Here is a 23,041-nt window from a genome sequence, read left to right on the forward strand (position 1 = left end):
CATCAGGCGAGAAGGCCACTGAGCAAACGTGGCCGCTATGATGGCCTTCTAGGGTCTGGAGGCAGCTCCCCGACACCGGATCCCAGATCTTGATCGTGCGGTCATCCGACGAACCGGACGCAAGCCGCTGGCCATCAGGCGAGAATGCCACTGAGGTAACGTAGCCGCTATGGCCTTCTAGGATCTGGAGGCAGCTCCCCGACGCCGGATCCCAGATCTTAATCGTGTCGTCCCACGAACCGGACGCAAGCCGCTGGCCATCAGGCGAGAAGGCCACTGAGGTAACGGAGTCGCTATGGCCTTCTAGGGTTTGGAGGCAGCTCCCCGACGCCGGATCCCAGATCTTGATCGTGTTGTCATTTGAACCGGACGCAAGCCGCAGGCCATCAGGCGAGAAGGCCACTGAACGAACCCAGTCGCTATGGCCTTCTAGGGTTTGGAGGCAGCTCCCCGACGCCGGATCCCAGATCTTGATCGTGAAGTCATTTGAACCGGACGCAAGCCGCTGGCCATCAGGCGAGAAGGCCACTGAGGTAACGGAGTAGCTATGGCCTTCTAGGGTTTGGAGGCAGGCATTCCAGTCCAATTCCACAGCCGGCTTCGCTTGAATCCATTCAGGTTCTTCTCCTCTGAAATTTCTCTTTATCAAGCTACCGCTTGGAGCAAATACAAGCGCTGATATGTATGCTTGAAGTGGAGCTTGCTCTATTATTGACTTATAAGATAGAGCAAACCGGTAAGCATCCCAAACAAGCTTTGATAACTGCGACTGATCATTACCTTCCTATATCTTTAGTTAGACCAGGTATCTAGTGCGGAGTTAGACTTGTACTTACTAGCAGGCCCTCGAGCTTTCTAATAGCAACAACGCCCGCAGGCATAGCTTTGAGTAGACTTAGAGCTTCCAGCCAGTAAAGGTACTTCGTCTTGAGGAATGTATAGACAACCCCGTTATCCTGTAAACGATCATGCCGTTTTGTATTCGTGCCAGAAACCGAGTCACACAAGTGATCAACCCAGTAGACGCACGAGTACCGCACCGTCGCTAGCGGGTCCGGATCCGGTACTTGGACCTCGTTGATTGGGAATCCGGGTGCCTCTAAGCCATATATGTCGCGTCGCAAGACCATAGACAACGCATTGAGCGACTTTGAGAATATGATGTGGTCTACATCTTGTGCTCCCAGGGGGAAGACCCAGTTGAAAGCGTTGCGGGAGGCTTGGTGCGCGGCCTTGCCCAGTAGAAAGTCCTTGGCGGATTGGTGGACGAAATAAACAGTCTGATCTCGAAGAGTCAAAAACGAGCCGCAAAGCCCTATAAGCTCTTCCAGGGACTGCGGATCATCTGAGATATCGTCTGACATCCCGACGAGAGTGGTCAGTTCTTGAAGGCTGATGGGTCGGCGAACGATAGAGGAGACGGCAAGAATTTGCCTGCACAGATCCGCATAATCGGACTGAATAATCTGCTCCATCATCCGCGCATACAGGGAATCCAACCCGGGGGGGAATGTCCGTAACTTTGTTAGTGTCTGCCACTTCCGAACGCTCGGGTCCGCAAGTACTTGGCAGACCAAGGCCACCCAGAGAAAAGTCCCATTCGCGTTAGAAGAAAGATAGTCATGTACATCCGCCTGTAATGTGCTGTCGTACTGTTTCTGCTCCGACAAGTGAACGACTTTGTGGCGGATATATGCACTGACGGCAGTGGTGACGGCTTCGGCGTTTAGCTCGAGGCTGAGTTTGGACTGCTGCGCGACGATCGCCAATTGTTCTTCGATCTGCACCCAGTTGCGACTAGATACAAGCCACTTGACGCGAGCAGACACAGATGATATCTGGACGATCAACTTGAGAAGCTGCGGTTGGTCTGTCACACATTCGTCCAGAGCATCAATCACCAGATAGGTGACCTTCAAGTTCGGGTCTTTTAGCATCTCGCATAAAACCTTAGACAGGACGATCCATGCCATTGCATCATCGGAGGGGTATGTGTTCTCCGGTAGATATGAGAGCAGGCGTGGTTGCTGGTGGGCAAGTAGGTAGATTAAGCCTCGTAGCACGGCAATTGCGTTATTAATACGCGAGTCGGTAGCTTGGCAGAAGAAATACGCTAAGTTGCCGCCGTCAGCGATAACACGCCGCTCTAGCTCGTCGATGATACCGCATAGCAACATAGTCTTGCCTTTGCCTGGATCTCCCTTGATCCAGAGCAGGCGACTCTCCCGCAGCTGGCGCCATCGCTTGAAGTCGGGGTTGTCGAAGACCCAGCGGTAAGCATCAGCCAGCAGACCACCCTTTGCCAGCTCGATCCGCTCTTTTTCGACGTGCGGGTCACGCGGGTCTCCGGGCCACAATTTTGCCAGACAGAGGTAATCCTCGTGAACCTTGTCCTGCAGCCGCTTCAATGCTTTCTGCCTTCCTTCGCCGTAGAGAACCGGCATGTGCACATCGAAGATGCCGAATAGAGAGTACACCTTGTCTTCCTCGTATTGTGTGTCACGCTTCTCGATCCATCGCATCCGTTCGGTGACGCTGAAATCAGATAGAGGGACACCTTGGAAGGCTTTTCGCGGAATTCCGGTTATATCGTGGATTTCTTGTTCCAGAGACTCCTTATTTCCCAGGCGCTCGCCCTCTTTAGAGAAGAATTCGACGATCGTTGGGGCAATGAGCTCTTGGAGGGTCCATCCTCGGGAAAACCATCTGCTCTCTCGAAAGGCCGGTTGCCAACCGGGGCCGTCGCCGTGCTGATGGGTTGAGACGTCTGCCAGGTACACGTAACATTTCACCGCGCTGCGGTACCAATGGAACATGGAGTTGAGAGCGTGCTGAAGCTCGGCGCTGTCCGACTTGTCGATGCAGCATGTGTCGACCCAGAAGAATTTCAACCCATCGCGCCAGGCTTGGTCTCCGCAAAAACGAATCTTAGCGTAGCTTGCTTTGTTCTTGCCTGTACCGTCCATCATGTCTCTGAAGAGGACCTCTTCGGGACCCCATGTGTGTGAAAGTATCGCATACGGTGGAATCTTGTTGTTGGGGAGGTTCTCCGTCAGACGGACCCCGCCGGTATCGTCACGCTCCAGGAGTCGCATTGCAGAGTCCGCCAGGCTCAGCTCCTTCGGCAGCTAATCATACAAATGTTCGATGGTGGGAAAAGGCTCGCAGGCTTCGCGAGCGGACGGCTTATGTTGGCGGGACTGTAGGTACAGTAAATCAGCAGTTGAAACTAGGGAAATTGCTTGACAAACGAGAACTACTTACTGTAAGTAACTGACAAAATTCGTAGCGTATATCTCGGTTGGTGTGCTTGGGAGCCTTGAAGGTGGTTGCTGTTGTTGTCTTTGTTTCAAGGCGCTGCCTTTGCCTGGATCACCAATCCCGCAGGACTCAGACTTCCACCATACCCGACGCGAACTGAGTAGAGGTATCGGGCACAACCTCTTCGGCACAACCTCTTCGACACAGCTGTCTTGCAAACAGAAAGACTCGCCAATATCGCGTTGGGTACATCGTTGGGCATAGATGATTGAGAGGCCCAGGGCGCCAAGCCCGAAAAGGGAAGGCGTTGGGACATACATGAGGGGCCTCTTCTCAGCCTTTACTGTAATGGAGAGCTGCTCTTGAGTGGATGGGTAAAGAGGAGAAGGCAATGCAGTGGAAAGATGGTCTTGATTGGATGCTTGCTCGCTCTGATGCCCTCCACATCACGTGGTTGAAAGTCACGGTGAGCTTCAGGGAAGAAGGTACATTCAGGAACGGTGAGGTGAGGAAAGGAAGGTGTGAGCGTAGACGAACTTTCCGAATGTGAAGCCTCAAAACGAAATCCCAAGATTAACACAGCGGGTTAGGGTTACCGGCGAGCACCGAGAGGAAATTTTGCCCAGGAACGTAGAACTGCCGGGCGGCGCGTCATTCTGTTGAGATAATATCGATTATAGCCGTGGCTAGAATTCCCAAAAGAGGCTCTCCATCGCATTTGGTCCTCGCCATCTATTGCTAAAAGATTGAGCGTCCCTAAGTATCTCGGAGACCGACTGAAACGCGATTTTACTGTAAGCGCCGAGAGTCACGAGGGAAACTCACCAAAAAAGGAGCGGGCCCTGGAGATGACGCCTCAACGAAGAGAGTCAGACGCAAGGAACAACAGAGGAAGGCCAACACCATGGAACTTGTACTTAGTATTCGGAGGGGAGGTTGGCCATGGCTTCAGACTAGGCAGTCTATGGGTGTGTTGCAAGCCAACCGCATGGTTATGACATGCCAGGATGGAAGGGAAGAGGTAGGCTGATGCAGGCAGATGAAGGTAGGTTAAGGTAGGTATATGAAGGAGGTCCATCGTGATCCAACAAGACAAGAGCGAGAGACTCCCTTGCCACGCTCTCATCTGCATACACATAACTGGGCCGAGGAGTACGAAGAACCAATCAGGAATGGTCTTCTGACCGAGTGCAATCTTGGTGTTACCCGTGTAAAAGATCTAGCCGCAGTGTCAGGACGGTCTACTTTGCTCATAATCCGCCCAATTATATCAATCATTTTAGCGCCGGCTCCCCACTCACCGTAATGCCTCCGTCCGAACGATATAGATATGGGAGGAGGTTGTTCAGTTTTTTGACCCTACCACGTGATTAAAAGACCCGGTTCATATCCTTCCAACTCCCATACATAAGCTGCCCCTCACTGGCTTATCTATGGGAGAGCGGACGGGATCCCGAGTTTTCCAGTGGGTATGGTCGTATGTGATTGTTCAATGCGCAACATTCGCTTATGAATGGTGCGCACTCTGTTCTTGATTGCATCGTGTGATCGGAGCGTGTGATGACCAAAGCGGAAGTGAGGTGTTGTGGCTGTTGGACACTCGCAAAGAAAAGGTATGAAACAAACCAATCGCCGACAAAGAGCTACGGAAAGGGCTCCCGGGACTCTTCAGGAGGGCCAGATGAACTTTCTTGAGCTGAGAATCATGGTCGTTATTCGTAAGTTCTCTTTGGTCGTTGGTGGTTGTGGATTGCTGGACCGTCATGCGCTGCCACCGAAAGGTACCTCTCACCGTTTGCTTTTCCGTCTTCACCCCATTTCAATTTCCCAGTGTTCGACTGATGAAGTTTGTGGAGAAGCAGAGAAAATTCAAACCTGAAAGGAATGGCTCCGACAGGTCGATGAAATTCTCTACTAGATTCCGATTCTATCGACCAGTTGCTCCTTCCAAAAGTCATCAACCTCTTCCTGTCGTCTTTTTGCTGATGCATTTGGAAGGCAGGCACGAGCGACATGACTGCCGCAGCATTAGGTTGTGGACCATCGCAGTTCGGTAGTTCCTCCCCGTCTGGCGCAGGGGGAAGTCGGTCCGTCTTCTTCCCCTGAAGAGTTGAGGTTACAGTGGCGGCCGGGGGATGCCGAACGGCCCACTGCCCGACGTTCCCCTTGCATCCTGTCAAAACTTGGACACTTCAACCGCGAGTTGCACCTTTCCAAGTCCTCCACAACAAGTCCAGAGTATCAATGGAATGATACGAGATGCCATCGTCGACCTCACCGACTCAATGCATAATGTTCTACGAACTTTGCTACCAACCGAGATTTCCAAGGATGAGAGACGCGATCTCCGACTGGTGCGGATCTCACTGATGCCCGTATGAGGTTGTGCAGCCAAGAAGCTTGGCCCTTTCCCGGTAGTTGGAAATGTAGCATCGAACAACAAAGCCAACTTGTTGAAGAACAAAACCAGCGAAAGCCAGGTGCGTCGATGAGAGTAGTTGAGTGAGCGTCCTCCGAAGGTAGCAGGGACTAAACGTTTAAGCGTGCCAATAGTTGTAGTGAACGAAACCCTGCCCCTATTCCAAGATCCGATAGGCTTGAATGGTGGAATATCTCTTGTTTCAGCAAGGCCAGCCTCCGTCTTCGACGACCACTGCAAGGATTCTCAAACACCGACTTACGGAAATGGAAGCTCGACACTCGATAGAAACCGTCGACGTCCGTGACCGAGCCGCATTGTGGGGCCCCATCGATCCCTTCATTCAGCCTGAATGCAACCTACGGAGCCTCCCCTTCCGCCACGAAAAGCCGGGGTAGAGTAGCGTTATCCCAATCTTGGGTACGGGTAGGTGGCTCCGAAAATGGGGCAAGTAACAGATTTGGTGAAAATTGCACCCATTCCTGTTAGTGACTTGCACATCCCATTTACGGAGCCACCTAACGGGGATCGAACTACCGGTAGGCATGAACTTCTCGTGATGGATACAACCATCTCTGAGACCACCTCCATGGACTCGGTCCTTGGCGAGAGAAGAATGGCAACCTCGAAGGTGACAGGGACGACGCCAATGTAACCCGGAGATACGGTTGGACTGCCTAAACTGGTCCTGTCAATCAAAAGCGACGACAAGGAGTTCGAAAGACGGATATATAAGACCTTCACGATCGTCGTGTTTCGACTTTTGTTTATCCTCTCACCATCACCAGCCATACCATCACCCGCCATCAGCCATCCTCTTCTACCGAGTTTCAGATAAATCAGACACAATGGTCTCCATCAAGTCCCTCCTCCTCGGCGCCGCCGGTGCCCTCGCCGTCCCCTTCAACGCCACCGAGTTCTCCGAGCTCAACGTGCGCGCCGGCACCCCCAGCGGCACCGGCTTCAACAACGGCTTCTACTACTCCTTCTGGACCGACGGCGGCGGCAATGTCAACTACAACAACGGCAACGGCGGCTCTTACTCTGTGAACTGGCAAAACGTCGGCAACTTCGTCGCCGGCAAGGGCTGGAACCCCGGTTCGGCTCGCACCATCACCTACTCGGGTCAATTCAACCCCTCCGGCAACGGCTACCTGTCCGTCTACGGCTGGACCCGCAACCCGCTTGTCGAGTACTACGTCGTCGAGAACTTTGGCACCTACAACCCTTCGTCGGGCGCCCAGCGTCTCGGCTCCGTCACCACCGACGGCTCCACCTACGACATCTACAAGACTACCCGCTACAACCAGCCGTCCATCGACGGCACCAAGACCTTCAACCAGTACTGGTCGGTCCGCCAGCAGAAGCGCACCGGTGGTACCGTCACTATGAGCAACCACTTCAATGCGTGGGCCAAGGCTGGTCTGCAGTTGGGCCAGCACAACTACCAGATTGTGGCGACGGAGGGATACCAGAGCACTGGATCTGCTTCTATCACGGTTCAGGGCCCTTGAGCGATGGATTCAGTTATGTAGAGGAGAGATATCTGTATGGTGTTAGCTTAAGATATGTTGAGGGTGGGCACGATCGGAAGTTGGACATCGGGAAGGAGCGGGGGTGGTAGTCCTTTGACAAGTGCGAGTCGCTCTTTCCGGGCACCCAGGTGTTGAAGGGTTGCGTGATCTCGGTGCAAGTGAGTCCACACTGCTTTGGAAGTTGCGCCCGCGCCGGACTCCTTGTACTACAGTAGACCAGACCTCACAATCAATTTTTACCTTCTCCCAAACTTGCCTTGGGTACTCTGATCAATTTGAAACTCCCTCAGTTACAACTTTTCTCCTGAAAATCCAATCGTCTCCTGTTCTTGTTACACCCTACTCGGCACCGAAGAAGTTGAAGAATCTTGAACCCTTGTAGCATCCCAACAAAACACGCGACTTACACCGTCTTCGAGTTTCAGGCACAAGCTGAACAATGTCAAGATATTGTGCGTGCTTTTGTCCGCCTCAGCACCCCTGGCGGTGAAGGTGATGCACCCAATGCCACTGCCAGGTCGTTACAATCTACATGCAGACGTTCGGATCTCGCGTAGCACAGAGAATAACGTGCAGGCGCCACTTCATATCTGGCATGATCCTATTGACGCCTCTCAGCCCACCGCTATGTCGTGCCTGACGAGATAAATAGCAGCCGTTCCAATCCTGTGAGTTTCTCCCACAATTCCGGATTTTCCCTCGATCCTCTTTCAGCGATTTGCGTTCATGGATAACGCAAGCAACATTATCCGCAGACGCAGTGTTCCTCCGGGCTTGCGGTCAAGGCCTTGACTACCCACAGCTCTCTGCCGGCCACGGCAATCGCCGCGCGACTCACATCCACTCACTCGTATCTGACCATGTCGCCTTGACTTTTTATTCGGCTGCTCACAGTCTTTCACAGTCAACGGAAGAGGATAAGCACTGTTACTCGAAGCCGCTCCTGCTCTCGGGTCAGGTCGTGCCACAGTGGCTTCTTACTTCTCATCCCAAATGGTCGATCTGCTCACGAATCCCAGGAACATCCGGACATGTTCGATCCGTTCCGTCGGAGTCGGTCTAAGAAAACAGCAATAAGCCGGTCCCGCACGAACCCAAAGCATGCGTTGGCAGCCCTATTTGTCAATCCCATTGCCCTGACTGGGTAAGCGCGCTGATTGCAAGCGTCATGCCTCGCATCATGCCCACGCAATTAGAACGAGCGCGATCCGAGCGAGATTCCGATCCGACTGTGGCGTGATTTGGAGGTCTCGGGAGAGGGACCAGGATATCGATGATCGAGGCGATAACATTGAGCGGTCAGGGGGAGTAGCCAGTGGGAGCTCCAGCAGGGAGAATATGGTTCAGTTGCGTCTATTCCCGCGACTCACAGGCGCGGACGACTGGGAGACCGGTACGGTGCTTAGACTACGGACGAGGAGTCAGCATGCTTCCGAATGGACAACGGAAACCCAATAGCTTCACCGAAGAAGAGCATCAACGGAAGACAACAAGCTAGGCTTCAAAAGGGAAGGAATTGCTTTCCGAGCTCTTTACCGCTCTTTCTGGGTTGTCTTCCGTTGTGTTCAACATCAGCATAACCTTGGAAACACACATCACGATCTCCAAGAGCTGTCTTTGGATATTCGTACTACAAAATGGGAGTGGCAGCACCGAGAAAACGAAGCCGTCAAGCAGTGGCACCTCAGCAAATCTCCGACATTCTTCCAGCTCCAAGCCAACGTCAATCCCAGCCCTCTGAGACAAGTTACACGCTTTCTTCTGTGACTGAGACAGCTACCACATTAACAGCGACACCCTTCCTCCCGACGAAGCTACTTGTGAGACTAGAAACTCCAACCAGTTTCTCGTCCCCCGTGTTTGCAGCAACAGCATCATCTTCACACAGTTCTGCCGTAGCACTTGGCATCGTCTTCGGCGTCTTCTTCGGCACAATCATCTTCTCCTTCATCGTCTGGCGTCTCTGCCGTCGCCGTTCAACACCGAAGTCTTCAGCATCAACTTGGCCATCATCAGCCAAAGCCACCACCACCATGCCCGTCAGATACTCGTCAACCATGCGCTACCCGCAGAGGCCAACAATAGCCCGAATCAAAAGCGGTGACCGTAGAGAGCGAGCAGTACCAAGCGAAGAAGCGGAAAAGGTACATACAACAGTCAAGGTGGTCAAGGTCATCCAGTCTGATGCACCCGTGCAAAGCTCTAAACGGGATTCCCGCCCAGTTTCACATGGGACTGGACGGCCACGTCATCACCGTGATCTCTCTGTTTCTCGACATCGAGAGTTCCCGCATCCGGGCCGACAAGCAGTGGTGGACGTATCCAGCCCTACTACCGAAAAACGGGATACTCATGACGTCTATCCACCCTCCGAGAGGTCGAGGCACAAGTACGACCTCGACGACAGGCCAGCGGTCAGGGGCAGAAACCGTCAAGACGATCCTTACCATCATCCACCACCGGTGATATACGTCGCCGGACGAGCAGCCCATGAAAGGAGCAGTCGAAGAAGTCACGAGCAGCGGGTACCACAACACCCACAAGGACACGGGCAGGTAACTCACGAGCGGAGACGGATTAGGAGATCACAAGCTGCTAGCGTGAGCGTTGTTCAAGAGTCAGTACCTGCGGTTCATCATGCCGCCTCTGTCTCAGCACCCGCGGTACCGACATCGACGAGGAGGTATCAGCCGCCGAGGTATGAGTCAACTTCTTCCGCGACAAGTAGCTCAGGCCTGTCGGACAATATTGGCGAAGAGCCACCAAGCGTTCCATCGTCATCGTCGTCTTCATGTTCTTCGGAGGGAAGGGGGAACTGGTCGCGACGACGTTCACGTTCGCAGAGTCCGGCCAGAGTCAGGTTCACGCTCCCTTCTGGGGTGGGACAGTATTTGGATGCTGATTGAGTGATAGCATGATGATATCACAAGCACTTATAGGTTTTGTTTACCTTTGTTCTTCCCTTCTTTACGTTCTTTCTGTACATTTTCTTCATGTATTGTTTTCTGCAACTGCAGCGTGCCCAAGGGCAATCATTAGACGTATTAAAAGAGGGAGTGGTGATGGCTATTTTAGAAGTAGATAGAGGACAGTTACCTACCCAAAGTGAGAAGTTACACCCAAAGCTGTTGATGTCTCTTGTTTTGTGTGCTTTAGGACAATGCTAGATATTTTGAGGATTGCCCAAACTGTAAGGTTTGGAACATCGATGCTCGCTACTTACGAGCTGCAAACAATTTTCGCTGCTTCACTGTGCTTTTCTTTCGGACCAATCCGTCCAGGTAATCCAATATACGGCATCATTTGTCTTTCCATAGTGGACCTCAAATCAACTCAAAGCACTGCCTGTCTTGACAACAACAAAGTTCATGGCCGTGATACTCACCAGACACGGCGTAGTCGCGCTGGAGATTCAACCTTCCTGAAGTTTGCGTGGTATGCGGCATGTGGATCAGGGGCAATGCAAGCTTTTAGCTTCCTGTAGAATCACCATCGTCTTGTCCATCTCAACGCTATTTGGACAGAGAGAAGTGAGCTCTCGTCGTCGTGCTCGCGTGCCGTGCCCTGCCGTTATCCGAACCCCGGATTGGTCTGTGCACCCGTGAGTGAGCCTCCGCGGAGAATTAGACGTGGCATATGTGGGTGATACCTAGCCCGTCTTCTTTAGCGGATTCGATAGCTGTGAACCCTTGTCGGCGATACATATGCAGCGAGCGACACGCAGCGAGTGATCGACACCAATGCCGTATTATACTGTTGTAGTAAGCAATGTCTAGTAGGTATTGATGTTTCAGTCGGGTATCGAGACGGGAAACTTCAGTTGTTTTCCCTGTGAAGTTGATATCGGCTTATACGTAGAGGCAAGATAGGGTTGCACCTAGCCGAGGAGGGAGCTTGGCCTAGGTTAAGATATTGAAAAAACGTTCTGCGGTTTTGAATGAATTAGATGGACCGAACTTGCTCTTGCGGTGGTCGAATTCGATATGGCTAAAGTAACTCCAATTATCCAAGGTAACCATATAATTCATATAATTGCTACCCGACCCGATAGCATCTTTTTCAAAGAGTGACACGTGACAGCTTCCATCACTACTTCGTTCACAATGGGGTTTCTTTCGGGGACCACGGGTGACCTTGAGCCCCTTTTCCGTTGCGCCATGTTTCGTTGCTTAATAATTCTCGGATCTGTTGCCTTGGACGCCCTGACGCCGAGGCGCGATGGAGAACGAGAGTACTTGCGGTGAAAAGGCCGGCGGGAGCTCTGAATGGTCGACCGAGATGGGCTCGAGATAAGTCCGGCATCCAAATTTCGAAGCCACGGGGGAAACGACGGGAGCTGCCTTTTCGATGTGAATAAGGAAAACCTGCTTCCTAATATTCGATGATGGTTGCCGGAGCTCGTGGGTTGATAATGTGCAGTTGAGGCTTGTTGTGCTGACGCAAGATGAGGCGTATTTTGATCTTGCAGATGGATAATAGGTAATATGGTGGTACTGTGGTCGCCGTGTGCCTGGGCATATGAGGCGGTGGTCGTTGTTGGTAAGCTGGAGGGTGTCTGAGATTGTCCCTGGTGATGGTTCACAGGCGTTGGTGGATGTGACGACGGGCGGGAAGTTGCCGGCGCCTTCCGCTGCTGTATCCGTACAGTGGTGATGACGGGAACAATACGTCGGAATAGTTGCGTAGTGGGGACGCCCTGTGGCAGGCACTGTACCGCTTTTTCTCATTCAAACCGGATTTATCCTATCCCCCTTACGGTCTAGTAGATCGGGGAAGCACCTGCAGGCAAGGCGGCCATAAGTTGAACAAACCATTCAGAGCGACTGGCAAGTCTGTCATGCAAGTGACACGCAGCCGATCGAGCGACAGTTCATGCCTTAGACTGCGTTGAGCCTAGTTCCCGCGTTTAGATAAATCCGGTTTGAATGAGAAGATGCGGTATGGTATTTAACGAACCAACAGAGTTCGGATGACCTCACTGTAACAATCGCTAGATTTTTCAGCATCCACCGGGGGGGATTCCGGTGTCTCGTAGCATCCTGCGGTAGGCTCACTTGGGTTCTCGCATTTGGTGATGTCGCTTACACGGTTGACTGCTGCAGTTGGAGATGGGATAGGAAGGCGCAGACGACGATGCAGTGACGAGACGAGACGGAGGAGTGAGTGCGGTAAAGTCTGGTCGCAATAACCCCACTTTGGACTGTGGCTGAGTGGGTAGGCGGGGGCAGAAGAGATGCCCACTGAATGATGAATGGAGCATTCGTCCACGGCACTTTTCACACCCGGACGGTTCTCCATTTCATTCAATCCATTGAATCGTTCCCGTCGACATCTTCACCACTCTTTTTCCACCGCGACACTGCAGCTCTTCGGCAGTTCTCCAACACTGTGTATAGCTGGGCAAATCCATCAACATCGCATACCAGCCTCACCGTCGGCGTCACCGTCGCATCGCGGTTTTTTGTTTACGTATTATATCTACCAGTTATCGGACAATACCTCTCTGCTGGATTTCGCCCGACGCATATCCCTTTAACGGTGCAAATGTGTCGATTTTTTTGCCAAGACAAGATTTGGCCAATCGGAAAACTATCCTGTAGGAAATGGGAGCCTGCTATTAGTCAAATCCTGTCATGGCAAAAAATGACATATTTGCACCGTTAAAGGGATAGGAGTTGTCATGTTACACAACAGGAGCGGCCCGCAACGTTGTCAACGTCGACGAATGAAGCTACACTGCTATGTATCACACGCCCACGCGATGCTGATCCTGAAGATTAGCTAAGCATACCCGTCATCTGGTCGATCGATATCGATTACCAGAAGCATGTCGAGTCCATGTCAACCATGACCCCCCCAACAAGAGCCAACATAGCGCTTACCAAGTGGAAGGGACGGGGAGCCGGAAGCCCTCTCAAGATGGAGAACAGTTGCAACGACACAAAGGGTCCAAAAGGTCCTCCGGAGCCATCGATAGGCTCTCGTTCATTGCTACCACCCGGCAGCCCACGTCGGCGAGTGTTTGGCCGCAGAGGTGTAGAGGACCTTTTCTGGCGGGTCCAATAGTACCCCCCAGTCTAGCCCAAACAAGTAGCATCTCGGCCTATCATGGAAACCAGACCCCCCTTTTGATCCACCAGCCCGGCCGTCCTAAACGACGAGGCGGGCTATAGACAGACTACCCCTTCTCCCTATATCTAGACTACTTAACCGCATTGAGCAAAGCTTTTACATAAAATTAATAAATCCTATATTTTATGACTTCTCAATCGCCAAGCCTCCCCAAGCCTCCCCACACTCCCATAATTGACCGCTAGAGTCAACTGTACACCTCAAACAATGCTGTAACTTGCTAGAGTTATAATATAATTCGCTCTATAAAATGCACAGTATTTTCACAGTCGCTAGCGTATATATTAGTAAATTAATCGCGTACTGTACAATTAATTTGAATCATTGTATTTGAGCCAGCCTAGACTACCCTTTCTACAAGGTACTTAAGTACCCTACAAGGCACCTATAGCTATAGTTACACTACCCCTAGACGATAACGACGATTATATATTCAATACCCTTATCGCTGCTAACTAGACCGTTAATAATAATTTCGTCGAACGTATCCTCGAAAACTGACCGATCCTATACAATCCCTAAACTATTGTACTAATCGAATAGACCTTTAGTAGTATTAATAATATATAGCGCTTCCTACTAATTTTTAGCGAAGATAATAGCTTTGCCGCGACGATTATTTCCTCCTCCGCCCGCTGTATTTACTATACGTACGCGAAGTCTAGGACCTTTAAGGTAAAGGGTATTAGAATTAGGAAGACTAATACTGCTGAATACGATTGTCCCTTTAGAGCGGTTATTAAGATAAAGAAAAATAGTCCTATTACGCTGGAATTTATTAACCTTTATTATAATTACCCGCCGTAGACTAAAGTATTTGCCTACTCCTTTATACGTAAGTTCACTTTAGAAAGGGAGGAGTTTGTATAGTAATTCTATCAATAAGGCTTTACGAATTTGCAAATCCGATTTACCTTCTAAAGTGCTTACCCTAGGGATTACGATTCTATGAAGAATATAAATATTAAGAATAATATTAAACGGTTGGGTTAAGAGTACGCCGCTAGTTTAATTAATACCCAAAAGTTGTTAAGGGAGTTGGAGACCCTTAATCTCTAGTATATTTATGTTTTCGACTGCGTTGGCCGTTTTAAGTTCTTAATCTTTATATTCCTTTGGTATTTACAAATGTAGTAAAGAAATCCGACGGTTTTAAGTATCGATTGTATTTACAACGTGAGTTTCCCTGCGTCTCTCCCTGCGTTTCCCTTCCTTTTTTAGTTTATTTAATTAATTCGGTTCTCCCTTTCTAGATTTTATATTTTAAATTGAAGATGTTTACGATTACGAGCATTAGTTTTGTGAATACTACCTTCTTAGTAGCTTTCGGTTTTGGTTATAAAGAAAATAATAAGTTTACAAATTAGTTATTTAAGTACTTTAGCGATTTTGCCCAACGTGTAGTTATATTTCACCCTGCGGTCTATATTACTAATTACTTTGCGGCGGAGAAGTAAGCCCTTATACGTTACTTTCCCAATAATTAGCCCTAGCTATATATTTAGTATATCCTTAGAAATGTTATTAAGTATATTAATAATAATTAGAACGGTCCCTTAATTAAATACGATTCTTTTGATTCTAAGACCACTGAAGTTAGTACCCTAAATATTATAGAGCTAGTTGAGCCGCCGCTATCGAGACTAATCGTAATTGTTACTATTATTGGGATTAATATTCTAATTCCCTCTAGTACTCTAGCTTCCTTTGGTACTAGACTTTAGTTGCTAAGAGGGAGACCGACTCTCAACGAGGCCGTTAGTTATTTTGAAATTCGCTACCTAAAAGGGGTAATGTACGTTATAAATTCTAGTAATTAGGATTATAGCCCGGGCGGGTTATTATATTTTTTTTAAAGCAATCTACTATATCGATAGGATCGATTATTATGAGTATTTGTAGGATTGTTTAAATAAGACCTTCTCTACTCGCTAGTCCAGTAAATAAAGCCTAAATATAACTAATAGTTACTATCTTAATTACTAGCTAATTTATATATAATTAAAATATAGAATTACTTTTAAAATACGTTCTGGCTTGTCCGTTAACAATAGGCGCGGTCCTATACGAAATGCTATTGTAATTATAGTATTATAAGTACTAATCGGTTAAAGTCCTCCTATGCGGAGTTTCGACACGTCTTTGATAATCTGTATACTTCTCTCTATAATATGTTCGATAAAATACGTATTTTTATCAACAAGAAGTAAAAGGACTATAAGGATAAGGTCGCCCGCGAGAGCTTTACTTTGAAGGACAATTACAAACGTAACCCTCTATTAATAGTTATTATAGAAAAGGTTTTATAGAAAGTATTTACCCTTATTTAGAACTAATATAATTAGGCTAAAATATATATCCTTAGTAAGGTTTAAATTACTTTCTATACGTACGGTTACTCTTAGTAGCTTGGCTTACCTTACTATTACGTATTCGCGGTACGTATAGAATTAATGCGTAATAATAATGGGAGAAAGATGGCGGTAGTTAGGGAGTTACTTATACTAGAGAATATTAACCAATACTAGTATTTGCTAAGGGATTTGGTAATTTATCCCCTTCCTTTGCTATAATAATTCTAGTAGCCGTTGCTAATAAAAATAGGCTTAAATCGATCTTAAACGTTATATTTTAGACCCTAAGATTAGGAAGTGAGCAAATAAAGTTAAGACTAAGGTAATAGATTTGCTTATTCGATTTACTAAACCTAACCCTAGCTAGCCTACCTAACTTAATTTATAACCTAGTTCTAGTCGACCTAGTTTTACCCCCGCTACTAGTAATTAAGTTAGTTAAATAGGCTATATAATTCAATACTAACCCCCTTTAATTATTAGTTAAAAGGCGAGCCTTATTAAAGTATAGAAGGGTATAAAACCTAACGACCGTTTACCCTCTCGCTAGGAGGAGGGATATATTATTAGAGGTTATAGCGGCCTGGTAGTATTTATAATAGAAGCTCCCCATATCTTTAGTATTACTCTACTAATTGATGTCCCACGTGAAGTTATTTATATTCCCTCCTCGCTGCCATTTGTATAGTTGCCAGAATTAGAACTAGAATAGTAGAATATAATTTTACATATATATAAAAGGTAAGTTAGTAAAATTATATAAATTAGAGAGTTCTAGAAAAGACTATAAAAAATATATATTCCTCTCCTCTCTATATTCCTTTCAATACTACGTACGTACTTAGTGATATTGTAGAACGTTTTAGAAGATTTAGAGGGGTATGCATTAATAAATTTAGTATATTAGGTATATAGGGCGAGTCTGCATAGTAAAAGTACTTTTTTTTGCAGGGATTTCAGCTAATATGAATGATAGAGGACCCTTGCCTACCGTACGCACAAAAGTTTTTGATGTGCCAGCTCCCTTGCCCTGTATTGCTGCCCAAATAGGTTAAGTAGTCTAGATATAGGGGAAGGGGGTAGTTTGTCTATAGCCCGCCTCCTAAACGACCCGAGAACCCAGTCCTGGACTTCTGGGTCGCCAGTCTCCTCATTCCCAAGATTTCCCTGGTCTCGGGTATGCGCCTCGATTTTACCCTTCTCGGGGACCTGACCTGGATCCCAAAGGACTTCCCAAGCCCGACTTCAACTGGACCCAACCTGGTCAGAAAAGGGTAAAGACCGGCCAAACTCCACACCCCGCACTTTGCCAACAACTGCGCCTACCAGCTACCAACCAGCTTACCAAAGAACCGACGAATCTGGCTCTCGGCTGCTATTCTGTCCGGCCTAGGCAAGCCACCGCCAGAATCGTCCAGGCAGCCCGGCTTGTGGACAGATTTGGGCTTCAACTACTCGACGACATCAACATCAAAGAGGGCATGACACGGAAAACACAGCTCAGCCAGATGACCCGACGGCAACAACGAGTGCCACCATCAACCTGAAGAAACAACCGCCAAAATGAGTGAGGTCGTGGCTGTCCATCGCTGCCCCGTCTGCTTCAAGACGTACAAGCGTCGGGAGCATTTGCAAAGACACCGCGCTTCACACACGTCGGAACGCCCACACCGCTGCATCCTGTGCAGCGCCTCCTTTCAACGGACAGACGTCTTGAAGCGCCATATTCAGACATGCGACGGCCTGCCTCACGGCTCGTCTGGCCGCCGAAGGGCGTGTGATAGATGCGTCCGCCAGAAAAAAGCTTGCAACTCGGCCCAGCCCTGCCAAAATTGCGCAAAACGCGCAGTCCAGTGCTTGTACTCGAGCGTTAGTTCATCGACGGGCCAAGACGGAGAGCAAACGGGTAGCACCAGTGCTTCCAACTCCGTCGAGAACTTTTCCAACCTGCCCAATACTCAGCAGCAGCAGCAGCAGACTCAGCAGTATCAGCATCAACAGCCCCTTCATCAACAGCCTCGGCAGCTCCACCAGCAGCAGCAGCAGCACCAACAACAGCAACAGCAACAACAACAACAACATCAGCAACACCCGCAGCGGCCGCAACTCCAGCAGCTCCGACCGCAACAACACCAACAACAAACGTACCAGCAGCATCCACACCAGCCGCAACATGATCAGCAGCAGCGCCAGCAGCATAACATCCTCCAGGTTCAGGTTACCCAACCGCTGACTCAGATCCCTCAAATTGCTTCGGTTCCGGTTCCCCAGATACCCCATATTCCCCAGGTCCAGGTTCCCCAGATTCTCCAGCAGTCCCACCAGTCCCACCAGCCTCACCATGCGCCCTTCAACCACCCCGGTGTGGTCCACTTTGACGACCTCGACAACCTCCTCCATGACGCTGCTGGCCAGTTCCCGATGCTTGAGCACAATAACATTCAAATCCCCGACTGGCTTGAGATCGAGTTGCCCATGGGCACCCATGCAATGCATACCCCGGAAGACAACACCACCTCCAGGTCGACTCCTTCTTCAGAGACTCATCGTGGCTACTCTTTTCACTTTCTATATGATTTCACTAGCAGGACTGGTCTCGTCAACTCGTTTGAATGTGGCACATACGCGCAAAGGAGAGCGATCGTGGATGCCTTCTATGCCTCATACGCCGAGCAGCAAAAACACCACCAACAGCTACAGCAGATGCAGCAGCATCAGCAACACCTTCAACAACAGCAACAGATTCAAGGGCAGCTTGAATTCCACCCCATGGTTCCACAACTGCAGAACCCTATGGGCCAGCCCCCCCTTTCACCAGCTTCGTCGTCAGCTGTCTCAACTTCGGCCACGCCGGAAAATTACAGCTATATGCCATGGACTCTTTGGTCCTCTTGGCTCAGTAATCCAATTATTATCAAGCTGCAAGAGATTGTGGTTTCGATAATGAATGTGGTCAGACATAAGCCGTCTAACAGTACTTTGGGTACTCTGACTTGGACTCCCGAGAAAGAGCAGGAATGTCTTCAGTTCTTCTCGCCGCAGAGATTTGCCAAATTCATTGAGCTGTACTGGTCATCATGGCATCCAAATGTGAACTTTATGCATCGCCCTTCCTTCGACCCCACCAGCGCAAAGCCGATTCTGCTGGCCGCCATGGCTTTAATAGGCAAGTAACTTGGGTTCTGCCATTTCGTCATGGAGTCGCCAAATTAACACTCATCCAGGTGCCTCCGTCTCTCCGGATGCGCAAGATAACAAGGATGCGAAAGTGTGGTTTAACTGTGTTGAGGAGATGGTCTTTACCGATGACGACTTTTGCAGTGACACTGAGCCTGGTTCTCCGGCCGACGATGATGCCAATCCTGCTTCGGCTTTGCATTGCAAGCGAAAGCTTCAAGCTTTGCAAGCTTCGTACATCGTCTGTCTTTACCAGAATTGGCAAGGTTCAGACACTAGTAAGAGGAGGATTCGTCGCCATCGCTTCAGCACTGTGGTATCTGTGAGTAGCCTTATGCTTTACGTTTTTTTTTTCTTTTTTTTTTAAAATTTTTTTTTTTTCTTTTTTAATTTTTTTTTTGGTATGGGGAGACACTAACTTTGTATCCCATCACCAGGTGGCGAGAGATATCGGCATTCCTATGGCGAAGCATCTCGAATATGGTCGGCAGCTCAAGCATGAGTTTGACTGGCACGAGTACGTGGTGAGGGAAGAACTCATACGGTAAGCGTACCCGGCCCCTGGGATAAACGAAGAACCGGGTAACTGACGAGTGGGTCTTGTAGCACCTTCCTATGGGTATTCCTTCTCGACACAGCCTTTGTCATCTTCAACAATCTCCCTCACCGCATGGTGATCAAAGAGATGAGGATGCACATGGCTAGTCCGGAAGCGGTCTTCCAAGCTCCGACGGCAGAGAAGTGTCTCGAGGAGATTTACCGGTGGATGCCTTCGCCGAGTCCTATTTGCAACACTCTGCTCCGCGATGTGCTCGAAAACGTTATCGGTACAACCCTTGACGCAGATATGTTGCAGAGACTGGCTCAGCTTGGGCCACTCAATTTGTTTGTTGTTGTTTCCGGTGAGTTTCATTTGCCTTTTTTTATCTCCTCCCTTTTATGGGGTTCCACCTTCCTCCATTATCATAGTGACCGATGCTGACCGTATGTTCCGCTGAGTTTTCCATTATATGATATTCCAGCACCAGAATTTGTTCGGGGTGGAAGGCCAACTTGTACCAATCCGCAACGGCCTGGACAACTGGATAACGATTTGGGAGTTATGGTTCGATAACTGGTCGTCCACGCCGCCCCACTGCATGGCAGACAGCGACAACCTCACACCCGAAAACATGTGGAGGAGGATCGGTTTCGTCCGGTGTTCGGCCGAGTACTGGCTTCTTGGCAGTCTCCTCACGGACCGTATCGCTCGCAAGACATCGGGAGGCGTTAGAGAGGACCAGGGCAAGGGGTCGTCTCCGGAGTGTTACCCCGGCGAGATGGCGGCAAGCGGCAAAGGCAAATCGGCCGAACCAATTCTTATCAAGTACGACCAAACCAGCATGCGGCAGGTCAACGAGTTGATCAGCGACTTTAAGAAGATTCAGATTGACGAAAATGAATGAGAGAAGAGTAACGGGTTGGGTATTTGGGAGGCAAGGAAGGATAACGACAGAGGGGTGATGACATGGGGTATTAGGGCGGCGCAAGCACTTTTGGGTTTGACAATCTTGCAGGGCAAAGGGATACAGCGTGATCAGACACTTTAAGGAATCACCACTCAGTTTCCGAGGACTAAGATCATGAGCTAGTATCCACCGGCAGAGCTACAGTAGCCAGCGTGCCACCCAAAGATCAGACAATTACCTTATCGATAATGTGGCCCGACCGTCTTGGGCTCAGGAAACTGATGTCAGTGCCCAGTACTACGGTGACTGTGGGTAGGTTAAAAGGCGAGATGGTGAGCGTGGGCGTCCTTTCATGGTGTCTTGACATCTGCGGATTCCCACCCGCCCACACCAGAGTCCGCAAAGTCCGCATCAAAGATCACTTGAAGCTATTCCGCCAGCCCCACACACCATCCACATTGTGCTGCGGATCAGTTACACGTGGTTGGATCCCACCTCCATGTCCGCCAACCTGCTCGGAGCGGGCCATCCCATTTCGCCGACACTACCATCCATGTTCATCTTCCCCATCCTTCCCCAAATCCCACTAGTACTCCGATGCCAAGTCGCTTTGGGGACTTGGAGAGCTTGTTGGTCGGTGAAAGAGCATCAATGACGAAGGCAGTGAGTGCGAGGAGCAAATTCCAAAGAGGCCAGAGAGATTGACGAGAGGTGCATCCATCATCTGGACACGAGGGTTGGCGTTGAGACTGACTTGAAGACCTATTAATTCCCCCGAACTTTCCGCCAGAATGTGAAAACTTTTGCTCCAAGGAATTTCCCTCAACTCAAAACAACCACCGAGTCTCGTTGCCGGTTCTTGCTTGGAAGAACAAGAAATGGCCGTCATCACAACATACCTGCCCATTGTGGTGGGCATTGCCCTCCTCATCCGCCTGCTCATGGTCGGACGGAGACCAAAGAACTATCCTCCTGGTCCCCCGACCATTCCCATCCTTGGTAACCTTCACTTGGTATGTGAATCCCTCTCAGTAAAGAGGGTTGGTTGATGGCTAACACTTAGACTTGATAGATGCCAACGAAAGATGCTCACCTTCAATTCGAAAAGTGGGCTCGTGAATATGGCCCCGTCTACAGTCTCATTCTCGGAACCAAGGTCATGATCGTTCTCTCCGGTGACAGGGCCGTCAAGGACCTTCTCGACAAGAAGAGCAACATGTACTCGCACAGAATGGAGATGTACATCGGCCAGACCCTCTGCTCCGGTGACAAGCGCATTCTGATGATGGGCTACACCCCCAAGTGGCGTACCTGCCGCAAGCTCGCCCACGCTCTCCTTAACGTCTCCTCGGCCAAGTCTTACATCCCCTACCAGATGCTCGAGAACAAGCAGATGCTGTACGAGATGATCACCCAACCCGACGAGTTCCTCTACAATATCCGCCGCTATTCCAACGCTCTGACCACCACCATGGTCTACGGCTGGCGCACGCCCACCTACAACGACGAGAAGATGCAGCAGCTCTTCGACGGCTTCTCCGAGTTTGCCGAGATCAACCAGACCGGCATGGCCGCTCTCATCGACTTCTTCCCCATCCTGCGCTACCTTCCGGACTTCCTCCTCCCCGCCCGCAAGAAGGCCAAGGAGCTGCACAAGAAGGAACTCGGTCTCTACAAGGGCCACTGGCTCAAGGCCAAGGCGGACACGCTCAAGGGCACCATCACGCACTGCTTCTGCGAGGACGTGGTGCCCGTGCAAAAGAAGGAAGGATTCACCGACGACGAAGCGGCCTACATCGCCGGCACCCTTCTCGAAGCCGGCTCCGACACCACCTCGTCCACGCTCTACGGTTTCGTCCAAGCCATGCTCCTCTACCCGGAAGTCCAGCGCAAAGCCCAAGAAGAGATCGACCGCGTCGTCGGCCCCGACCGCCTCCCCACCATGGACGACGAGCCCGACCTGCAGTACATCCGCGCCATCGTCAAGGAGTCCCTCCGCTGGATGCCCACCACCATCATGGGCGCCGTCCCGCACGCCACTACTCAAGACGACTACTACGACGGCTACCTGATCCCCTCCAACGCCGGCGTCGTCAACAACGCCTGGGCCATCAACAACGACCCCGTCCGCGCCCCCGAGCCCCGCAAGTTCAAGCCCGAGCGGTACATGGACGACAAGCTCTCGCTCGCCGACTCGGCCGCCAACCCGGACCCTTCCAAGCGCGACCAGTTCACCTTCGGTGCTGGCCGTCGTCTCTGCCCTGGTATTCACATTGCCGAGCGCTCACTTTTCCTTGGTGTTTCTCGCATGCTTTGGGGCTTTAACATTGCGCCTAAGATTGGTGAGGACGGAAGGGAGATCATTCCCGACCAGGAGAGGCTTACACAGGGCTTTGTTTGTATGCCCGAGGAGTACCCCGCGACAATCACGCCCAGGGATGAGAGGAGGAAGAAGATGATGGAGGAGGAGTGGTTCGCTGCTGAGAGGGAGTGTCTCGATCCGGAGACGAAGCAGTGGAAGCAGGGCATGAATTGGGTGCCTAAGTTGACTACTTCTACTAAGGATTAATTTTGGGGGGGGGAGAGTGAGGAAGGGTTGAGGAAAAAATTGTTTTCTATTCTATTGTGCATATTTGCCTGGTATGGCAGTTTTTTTAAAAGTTACTTGTTTATGGGAGAAGAAAAAAAGGGGATGTTATGATGATGATATGTAAC

At 50.0% G+C, this 23,041-nt stretch overlaps 5 protein-coding genes across 5 annotated transcripts; 4 read left to right on the plus strand and 1 right to left on the minus strand.

Moving 5' to 3' along the window:
* Positions 1–2,261: 2,261 nt before the first annotated feature.
* Positions 2,262–3,561, minus strand: B0H65DRAFT_482546 (uncharacterized protein; the record flags this gene model as incomplete). Its single annotated transcript, XM_062827658.1, has 2 exons — positions 3,265–3,561; positions 2,262–3,200 (listed from the first exon to the last, which is right to left on the minus strand). A coding segment is annotated over exon 2 (834 nt), but the record flags the coding sequence as incomplete, so codon positions are not given.
* Positions 3,562–6,087: 2,526 nt separating this feature from the next.
* On the plus strand, positions 6,088–7,500 carry B0H65DRAFT_67386 (glycoside hydrolase). The gene is made up of 2 exons (XM_062831258.1): positions 6,088–6,164; positions 6,224–7,500. Exon 2 carries the CDS (start codon positions 6,529–6,531, stop codon positions 7,192–7,194), a length of 666 nt encoding a protein of 221 aa, XP_062687469.1. The 5' UTR covers positions 6,088–6,164; positions 6,224–6,528; the 3' UTR covers positions 7,195–7,500.
* Positions 7,501–8,852: 1,352 nt separating this feature from the next.
* B0H65DRAFT_414455 (uncharacterized protein) lies at positions 8,853–10,117 on the plus strand (the record flags this gene model as incomplete). Its single annotated transcript, XM_062823916.1, has 3 exons — positions 8,853–9,832; positions 9,871–9,913; positions 9,944–10,117. The coding sequence occupies 3 exons, from the start codon at positions 8,853–8,855 to the stop codon at positions 10,115–10,117; spliced, it is 1,197 nt and encodes a 398-aa protein (XP_062687470.1).
* A 7,147-nt stretch (positions 10,118–17,264) lies between these two features.
* On the plus strand, positions 17,265–20,323 carry B0H65DRAFT_414126 (uncharacterized protein; the record flags this gene model as incomplete). Its single annotated transcript, XM_062823888.1, has 5 exons — positions 17,265–18,871; positions 19,023–19,200; positions 19,316–19,422; positions 19,485–19,780; positions 19,878–20,323. 5 exons carry the CDS (start codon positions 17,265–17,267, stop codon positions 20,321–20,323), a joined length of 2,634 nt encoding a protein of 877 aa, XP_062687471.1.
* Positions 20,324–20,877: 554 nt separating this feature from the next.
* On the plus strand, positions 20,878–22,895 carry B0H65DRAFT_536616 (cytochrome P450; the record flags this gene model as incomplete). The annotated part of the gene is made up of 2 exons (XM_062829051.1): positions 20,878–21,339; positions 21,399–22,895. Exons 1-2 carry the CDS (start codon positions 21,205–21,207, stop codon positions 22,893–22,895), a joined length of 1,632 nt encoding a protein of 543 aa, XP_062687472.1. The 5' UTR covers positions 20,878–21,204.
* Positions 22,896–23,041: the final 146 nt, after the last annotated feature.

The sequence above is a fragment of the Neurospora tetraspora genome, assembly GCF_033439725.1.
Source record: "Neurospora tetraspora strain CBS 560.94 chromosome Unknown B0H65scaffold_1, whole genome shotgun sequence".
Taxonomy (NCBI): domain Eukaryota; kingdom Fungi; phylum Ascomycota; class Sordariomycetes; order Sordariales; family Sordariaceae; genus Neurospora; species Neurospora tetraspora.

What these genes read in the sequence shown, in the direction of transcription:
- B0H65DRAFT_67386 (XM_062831258.1), top strand. Translation starts at nt 6,529, where the DNA reads ATGGTCTCCATCAAGTCCCTCCTCCTCGGCGCCGCCGGTGCCCTCGCC.